Source organism: Sinocyclocheilus anshuiensis, unplaced genomic scaffold (genome assembly GCF_001515605.1).
Source record: "Sinocyclocheilus anshuiensis isolate Anshui unplaced genomic scaffold, SAMN03320099.WGS_v1.1 scaffold2089, whole genome shotgun sequence".
NCBI lineage: Eukaryota > Metazoa > Chordata > Actinopteri > Cypriniformes > Cyprinidae > Sinocyclocheilus > Sinocyclocheilus anshuiensis.
The window spans coordinates 724,617-733,640 of NW_015549564.1; the positions used below are offsets into that span (position 1 = coordinate 724,617).

Consider the following 9,024-nt stretch of genomic DNA (forward strand, 5'->3'; position numbering starts at 1 on the left):
TATCACAATTCATGGTTTTTGTATTTGAACATTAATTTTAGTAAGAAGGTTGTAAAATATTTTCATATATTTTATATCTTAAAACATTTTGACCTTTGCATGTTGACAACATTTTCTGAACTTCATTTCACTATTTAAAAGATTAAATATGTTTTTATTTTGTCAGACCCTATTCTGAACCCTCTTAGTGTAGATTACCAGCGCATAAGCTCAATGCACCGATAAAATTGTACAAATATTAGAAACGTTGGCAGATGCCCAGAATTCAGGACAAACCCATCATGGCAGATCATTCATACAGCACACACTTACAAAGCAAAACCTGTTTAAAAGGAATAATTCTATTAACATGCACTTTTGCTTCCTTTCAGCATCACTCATTCAGAGAAGAGCTGTTCTGTTTAGCTCAGGGATATATTATTTATAACCGCATAGTAATTATTCCAGTCTATGAATGATATCTAAGTAATATGGAGGTTAATCATCACAGATTGGTGATCATTCATTATGGGTCAGTTGGCACTGCAGCAGTCTAACAGATGAGAGAGAATGTAACTCGCTATGACATCACGGGGAGAGTCAACCTTGAGAAAACCGACCTGACAGTTCACCGCAGTATCACAGAAAGAAATTACATAATTCAGCAAGAGGACAATAATAATACAGTGTCACAAGGGCAGAGCCAATCGTAAAGCAGGATTCTGTGCAGGGAGCCGCATGCACGTGCAAGAGCAGTCACAACAACAATGTAAACACATTGGAAAATGTACACTGAGAGAACTGAGCATACCTTGCGGAGACTTCACCATATGCGCGAACCCTTGGGAAAAAAGAACACGAGAGCAGAAGACAGAGAAAGAGAGAAAACTTGAGAACACCAATACCAATACTGTTCAGGTATTGTGACCACTCATGGTTTGCTGACAGACAAACCATGGCTATCACACTAAAGCAGAAGCTTTCTGCAATAAAAAAGCTTCTCATTCAGAAAAGAGATTGATAACATTTATATCTCCCTAATCCAGGACAAATGTGCCAACATTAATTAATTAGGGCTGTCACTTAATTTAATATGACTATGTACAGTATATATAAAAAAGTATCTTGCAATGTCTATTTAATTATTTACTTGCCTGTGACAACATGTCTTTGAATTATATTTATTGGTGGCTTAAACTGTTTTCTATTTCAATATATTTACTTATTCAGATTAATACATATTAATTATTTTTCAAATATAATGTATTCCTGTGATGGGGAAGCTGGATTTTTAGCAACAATTACCCCAGTCTTCAGTGTCACATGATCCTTCAGAAATAATTCTAATATGATGATTTGGAGCTCAAGAAACATTTCTGATTATTATTAATGTAAATAATAATAATAATAATAAATAGTTGTGCTGTTTCATATTTTTGTAGAAACCGTGATATATTTCCAGGATTCTTTGATGAATGAACAGTATTCTATTGAATTTTGTTTTGTAACAATTTTAAAAGGATTTACTGTCACTTCTGATCATTTGAATGCATCCCTGCTGAAAAAAAAAAGTATTACAAAATATTTGTGATTATTTGTTTTTAATTTGATGAATTAATCAGCATATAATGTAATAAATTCGATGATTTTTTATAAGACTGACAGCTCTAATAGTAATACATTACTTTAATATGAGCAGTAATATGTCATCTGACACTTTCACACATACAGCCTTTGTCAGAAATGTATACATTTACACTTATATTCCAGTATTTTGCCAGCTTTGAGGGTTTCCCAACTTTGTCACTAAGTTCTGAATGAGCACAATTGAACGCAATTGCTCTGTGGCATTTACTTCTATAATGACATGGGCCTCGAAATTGTCACACGTATCTTAATGTAGGAAACAAAAATTCAGCAAACTTGTGCATTAAGCTCCAGATATCTTGTGCGCTCCCATTTTTTTTGTTAGTAGAGGTATAGGGGTATTAATGATTATTAATAGACGACTGGAGGAATTTTTTTTTATATTCTGATGGATTTCTAAAGTGCATGATGTATCTTGTGCTACACGTAATTACTTCTATGACACAGCGTCTTGGCTTGTAAAAATGGAACGAGCTCAACTTAATGAGGTGTGGGAGCAGTTCACTACAAACAAGGATTATGTTCACTGCCAGCACTGTGATAATGTGCTTAAATACAACATGACAACAAGCACTATGATCATCTGTCAGGAGAATTACAAGCTAGGAGAAAATGAGCGGTGTAATGGTATGTTACACAACATGAAAGTTTTAATTTAGTGTAATTTAAAGATCATAGTAAAATATAACCTATAATAATTTAAAATCCATTGGTGATTTTTTTTTTTGTTAGTAATACATCTTAACATATTTATCACATTAATGTATTAAAACCATAGACTGTAAAAAAGATGGACGACGCATCTGAACTTCTTTCCACTATAGAAAAGTGAAGCCAAAACATTCTCAGTATGGCCGCTGTCATCTTTTCGACAATTACATAATTTGGAGCCAGAGTCTGCGCAGTAGTGATCGTGAGGTGGAGCCACAGTATCAAAGTCCCGCGCAAACTCCCGCAGACCCAATCGCAAGCTCACAATCATGTCACCACACCCCGTTTTATAGCATCAAATAACAAATTAAAAGTCAACTTATTAGAAAAACGAACGCTTGAACATACATCAGCATGCTAAGAACTACCGAAAATGACAGAAAATGTCTTTGGAAAAAAATTATTTAAAGTGTAACTTGATAGTTTAGTTTGTCTCAGGTCCCATTACATTACATACAGTCACCTGGGGGTGATTGAGATGCTTTGGCTTCACTTTTCAGGACTTGATTGAAACAGCTTACTGAAAATATCTTAGTAGAGAAAACCCACATTTAAAATGCTTAACCATATGCTTATTTGGACTGTGATTTAAAAATGGGGTATGTGCACAAGGTATTTGGAGTCTTGTTTTATGCAATTATATGGCTTCATGTGTAAAAGTGACTATTAAGTGAATAGAACATTATTTTAATTCTCTTTATCTTAGCTTTATTTGAATGTATACCGTATGTGATGAGTTTTCACAGCCTAAGACTCACTTACCAGGGGTTTTGTTCACAGCTTTTGAGAAGATGGCATAAAGGGGAAGACAGAGAAAGTTTAACTGTTAGACACACTTTTGACTTTGCATGGAGGCTGTCATGCAAACATTTCATTTCCAGCTTTAAACAGACTGGTTGCTCATGCAAGGGATCAAGACTGTCCCTGTGCATGGCTGTAAAAAATAAAATAAAATAAATAAATAAATAAAAAATCCTGTGGAAAAAAGGTCTATAGAATCTGTTCCATTTTCTGAGAGGAACAGATTGACATTATTACTTCAAATCACTCCATCACTTCGAGAATATTGCTGTAGTGTCCAGAATGCCACAGCGTTCCTCACATACTCTGGATGAGGCCATAAATCCAAGCAGGTTACTAAGCCAGCTGTCCGATGTGGACCATGTGGATTTATGAGGTTGTGAGGTTTGTGGATTTCTGAACACAGAGAATTACTCTCACTGAAGACTCATGCGTATAGCTATCCAAGTGAATCATCCACAGCTGTTTTTGTTTCTGAATAAACCTGTTTAAATGAATACACACTGATTGCAAGAGGAGAACAGCACAGTTCAACCAAATAACCACATACTGTAAAAAAGCCTTAAACCAAGCCTTTAAGATTGTGAAGCTTACACGAATCACCTGAAAAATCTCTCTATTCAATTCAATTTGACCAACCAATTTAAATAAAAGAATAAACTTCAATCTCAAGGGTAATCTCAAGGAGCCTGGCATATCTAAAGAGCTGCAGATAAAAGCAAAGCATGCTAATGGACTGAGAAACTTTAGACTAAAATCATCTATATACATGTGGGATTTTTTTTTTCAGAATTGTTTGATACATTTATGAATTTTGTAAACACAGAGGCTTTTGACAAGTTTGTTTCCTGGGAATAAAACCCACAACCTACCAAATGACTTTGTATATTTTATGCATTTGGCAGGTTTTGTCTAATGTTTTTAAAAGACTTTATCCAAAATGCATTGCATTCAATGTATACATTTTTTTATGAGTTCTGTGGTCACATTCCATGGGAATTTAGCCTATGAATTTGTTTTTACAAGCAGCATTTTCTACCAGCTGAGCTAAATATTGCATATCATATAGACAAGATAGTATAAACAAATTTGAACTAACATGTCCGTCCCTGTTTTATCAGAGGCAATTCATCACAAGGGCGAATAATTGGCCATTGTTGAGCATGTCACACTAAGCAATCAAAGACTGGTAGTTTTGCCATATGAGATTAGAAATCTTTTATGATTCCCGACATTTGCCATCTCAGAAGGCATATCCAGGCTTCCTTCCTTACTGGCTGGAAAATTACCACCTGGATTTTCTTAAAGCCAAGCAAAATCAGACATCTCTATCTGGGAGTTAGAGTCTGACTCTTTTTTTTTTTTTGTCTCTTTCCTGTCATCCTTTCAGGATTGGAACCAGAGGATGATCAGTTTATTTATTCAGTAATGCCTGGTTTGCCTGGCTTATTACATTTACAAAAGGCTTTTAAGGCACACTTGTAAGGCTTTTAGGATTCACTGGGTTTCTTAGCTTACAGCACTTTTGGTAAATTCAATTGACAGAGACAGTCTGATGATTCATGTCAAAGTTTAATTGTAAAGTTGAATCGACCAGCATTGCTGGTCATCAGGATATGCTGTGTTCGGGATGCTGGGTGCTGGTGTCCCCACCAAACTTCCTTGATCACCCAGCTTTCCCAGAAAGATAATGCTGACTGACCAGCATTGTTTGCAGGTGAACAACATGTCTATACTTGTTCTTGAGCTAGTCCAGCGCCAAACAAGCACTGATCAGACTGGACCAGTACGGAAACAGAGTACAACTTTTAAGCTCAGGTTCAATCAAAAAATCTGCATAATCTTCTCTTTGGAGAAACTTTCTTAGAGATTCCTTGAAAACTTGAAATGTTGACATATTAACCTTTCAAAACTCAGAGACTGTTAAGAAATGGTATCTATAGCTTGATTTCAGCTTAATTCTTTGTGATGAACTACACTGCACATAATCCTGAAGAGAGATCCACAAGTTATTATGGGTAGATAAATCACACCAAACACTTTCCATACACTTTTAAAGTCAGCATGAAATGAAAATGTATCAATGGTTCATCCCTGAATAAGATTTTTTTTTTTTTTGGACCTTAAGTTGTAATCATAATATCGTAACTTGATCTTCTAGTAAAACTTTCTCTGGTGATGTATACTGGATTTCTCCTATCATTTAGTCTGCTTCAACACCAAGGAACCCATGACTTTTCAGTGTTGAAAAGTCCAAGTACAAGACCATATTTTCATGGTCCCGGTCTTGCCATGGAGCATTTGGACTATGCCTTGGACTCAGAGTTGGTCTGTTATGTATCTGGACTAGAGCACACTTTGTGTGTGCTGTGGAGGTTCGTGTGACCCTCATATGAAACCAGGCTTCATTCACCCCACAGAAAAACATATTTACACTGTCTGAATCATTTAACCCTCCTCAGTTCTCTGTCTTAACACACACTTAACCCTCTTCTGGTCTCAGTTTTGACTTGGACTGGTCTCGGACTTGAATAAGCTGACCTCGACTATAATACTGCCTCCTTTGTCAACAAAATGGCTGCCTGTAAAAACAATACCCGTGCCTCCACAAAACAAACACAGAAGAGAGCAGAAGCGGATTTCCAGACCAACCCGATCTCATGAAAGTGCGTATAAATAGTACGCCAAATAAAAACGAAAACTCGAGGTATTGATACGCAAAAATGGACTTTGGCGTGTATATGCTACGCGATGGGTAGGTTTAGGGTTGTGGGGTAGATGCGTATCATATGTACGCGAAAACTGCGTATCATATGTACGCCAACAAATTTCGTATCATACGCACGTGAAAACTGCGTTATATGCACGCCAAACACATGCGTATCATATGCTTTCAAAGTCCATTTTTGCGTATCAATACCACAAATTTTCATTTTTATTTGGCATACTATTTATACGCATTTTCATGAGACCAGGCTCTTATTTTAGCCTCGAACTCAAGGATGCGACACGTTCCGCATCGTGCTTCATCTCGTCCATTTCCAGCCTCTCGTGCCCCGCATTCATTTTCCAGGCTCTTCCAGACAGTGTCACTTTGACTGGTTACTTGAAGCATTGGGAGAGAGAGAAAGAGGGTTTATCGCCTTCATGTGACCATATCCCTCTTGATGACATGCTGCTCAGCTTTAATCCTTTGGTCTATTTTTCGTCCCCAAACTCAAATCCCAACATTTGCCTGCATTGTGTCAAGAGACAAATGCCAACTGCGCCTGAATCAGGTTGCAAGTCCTTTCCCCCCTTTTTTTTATTGACCTACTTTTGTAGTAAGATTATAGTAACTGTCATATTTCCATGTATATTTATCCTCACAGCTAAGCCCACAGCGATTGTTTTGACATTTTTTTCACATGCTGTTGAGCATTAATTGCTTTTTATCTTGTAAAAGGTTAAAAACGTGTAGCTCTCAAGTGAAGAAAATAAGGTGCATCTAATCACAGCAAAATTGTTATTTTTCAATGAGTCTCTTAATAATTAAAGCATCATTGAGTGAGTACTTCTTTATAATGCAGTTTTTTTGCCAATAAACTAACAGAGATTAAACAGACAGAAGCTAAATGGATGTGTCTAAAATGTGACAAGCACAGGACCATCTCAGGATTTTCTGATGTTTTGTAGCTGGAATTACAATAAAGTGTGTGTGTCTTGTGTGTGTTATCTGGTTGCTGTGATCTCAATAACTAAACGATGTGGCACAGTTTGCCAATGGTACCCTCTGATCCACATCGTCAGGGCAGACAGAACATGTGTTTTACGGCTAAACGCATATTGTTTTAATCTGCCTGCAGTTTAAGGCAGATTTCCACATGATAATACTGACGGTTGTGCTCCTGCTGGGGTGGTGTGGCCCGTCTAGAGCTTTCATTCACACTGAAGTATGCAGTCTGCTTTCCTGAGCCATCTGCATGCTCTGAGGGCCTTTGCAAGCCTGTTGCCGTGTCTGTTTGCACTTAAAACAATAGCAGGTTGGATAGATTACCAAGGGCAAACATTAAACAATTTCTGAGCTCACATTTGTTACTTTGGTACATACTGTGCTGTTAAATTGCACCAACACTAAAAGATGAATTCAATAAACAGTTAGGCAGACCACTGGATCTGGAGTGAGTCCAGTTTCAATCTGCAATCCTGTTTAGTCAGTCTCTAAATGTGCTGAATTTAGCATTGCATCATGATTATCCAAGGCATTAGTATTTTATTTATTTATTTATTTTTGTACAAACATGCCTTAATCTGTGTCTTCAACTATGGGCACTTTTTTCTCCCACTCTTCTTTTTTCATTATTTCTGAAACCCCACTACAATGCCATTTCCACTTTGTCTCAAAACATGCAACCTGTAATTTAATGACAATTGTAGAAATGACATTTTTGATCAAACGGCTGCCTCGTTTGTCTTCACTGATCTTACTGTCTCCTTATTAAACAAGTACACTTTATCAAAGGCACAATTATTCAGTGTGGTGGAACTGTCATTTCAAAAAATATATATACATTTTTTTTTTCACACAATAATTATTGAAATGGTTTATGTTTACTTTAGTCTTTGTTTAGATGATCGTACATTTTTATAATCGATTTTCATATTAGACAACTAAAGGTCACATGGGGACCTTTGGGACTAGAGTAAAACTACAATCTACTTATAAAATGAACTTGAAAAGTAGAATATCTGAATGATGAAGGCGTGGTTAAACAAAAGTCTCCAAGTCAGTTTTAATGTGATCTTATATAACATTTCATATAATGTAACAAAAAGAAAAAAAAAGTTAAAGGGGTCCTATTATGCTTTTTCACTTTTTCAGCTTTAGTTAGTCTGTAATGTTGCTGTTTGAGCATAAAAAAGATCTGCAAAGTTACAAAGCTCAAAGTCGACTTCAAAAGGAGATATTTTATTTAACAGAAATAACTTTTCATAAACTACAACGAACGACTCATTTGGACTACAACGCATATTTTCCGGGATTTCTGATATCACAAATATCGACGAATGGGATGAGACCTGGTTGAGCTGCACTAGAGAAGGCAATGAGTGTTATCACTATGTCGGAGACACGCTGGCTTTCCCAAGGCAGGCGAACTTAGAGCGGTTACAATCATCCGGGTTTAAATCACGCTCAAATTGATTTGATATTGATGCAATATTTACACTGAAGCTGGCAGGCGGCTATGGTAAGGGGCATGACATTTCCCGACCAGGCGCCGAGTGCTGCCAATCACAACACACACTGGCCCAGCTAACCAATCACAGCACATTTCGTATTTCAGAAGGTGGGCCTTCATTTGATACAGGAACTATTCGAGCCATTCGAGCCTGACTGGGGAGAGAGGTGTTGTAATAATGTAAAATATGTGAAAAATAATGTGTTTTTCGAATTTTTCGAACAGAGAGCCTGTTCTAGTACACCCCCAAAACAAAATCAAGACTTTGTAAAAGAGCATAATAGGACCCCTTTAAAATCCAACTTTTAATAAAAATGAACCCCTGGAACATAAAAGTGTTTGAAGTTAAAGGAACACCCTTCAATGTAAATAAGACTTTGTTAATTTACTATTACTGCCATTAAAACTTCATTTCATTTCAATTCATTTTTAGTGAATTCCCCGTAAATGAGTAAACGCAGCCTTGCTGTGAGCTGCTAAGAGCATGTAAGTCCAAGTTTAAGCCCCTCATTTGCCCCCATCACCCACCAGCGAATTAGCCATTTCTCTTTCGTTCCGCCCCTAATTACAAAACGCTCCCACAGCTCAGTGGTGCAATCCGTTATCAGACACATCCATTAATCTGTAGACACCGACTGAAGCCTGATGAAGCCAAGACAAGCCTCGA

General features: G+C 36.9%; 1 protein-coding gene across 1 annotated transcript in view; it reads right to left on the minus strand.

The window, feature by feature from the left end:
* The window catches only part of LOC107657215 (neurexin-3b), a 375,749-nt gene that overhangs the window by 357,219 nt on the left and 9,506 nt on the right, over positions 1 to 9,024 (minus strand). Inside the window, exons 3-4 of the mRNA XM_016445239.1 lie at positions 3,100 to 3,117; positions 791 to 820 (exon numbers count right to left, since the gene is read on the minus strand). Of these exons, the coding sequence (XP_016300725.1) occupies positions 791 to 820; positions 3,100 to 3,117 (48 nt within the window). The remainder of the gene's footprint in view (positions 1 to 790; positions 821 to 3,099; positions 3,118 to 9,024) is intronic.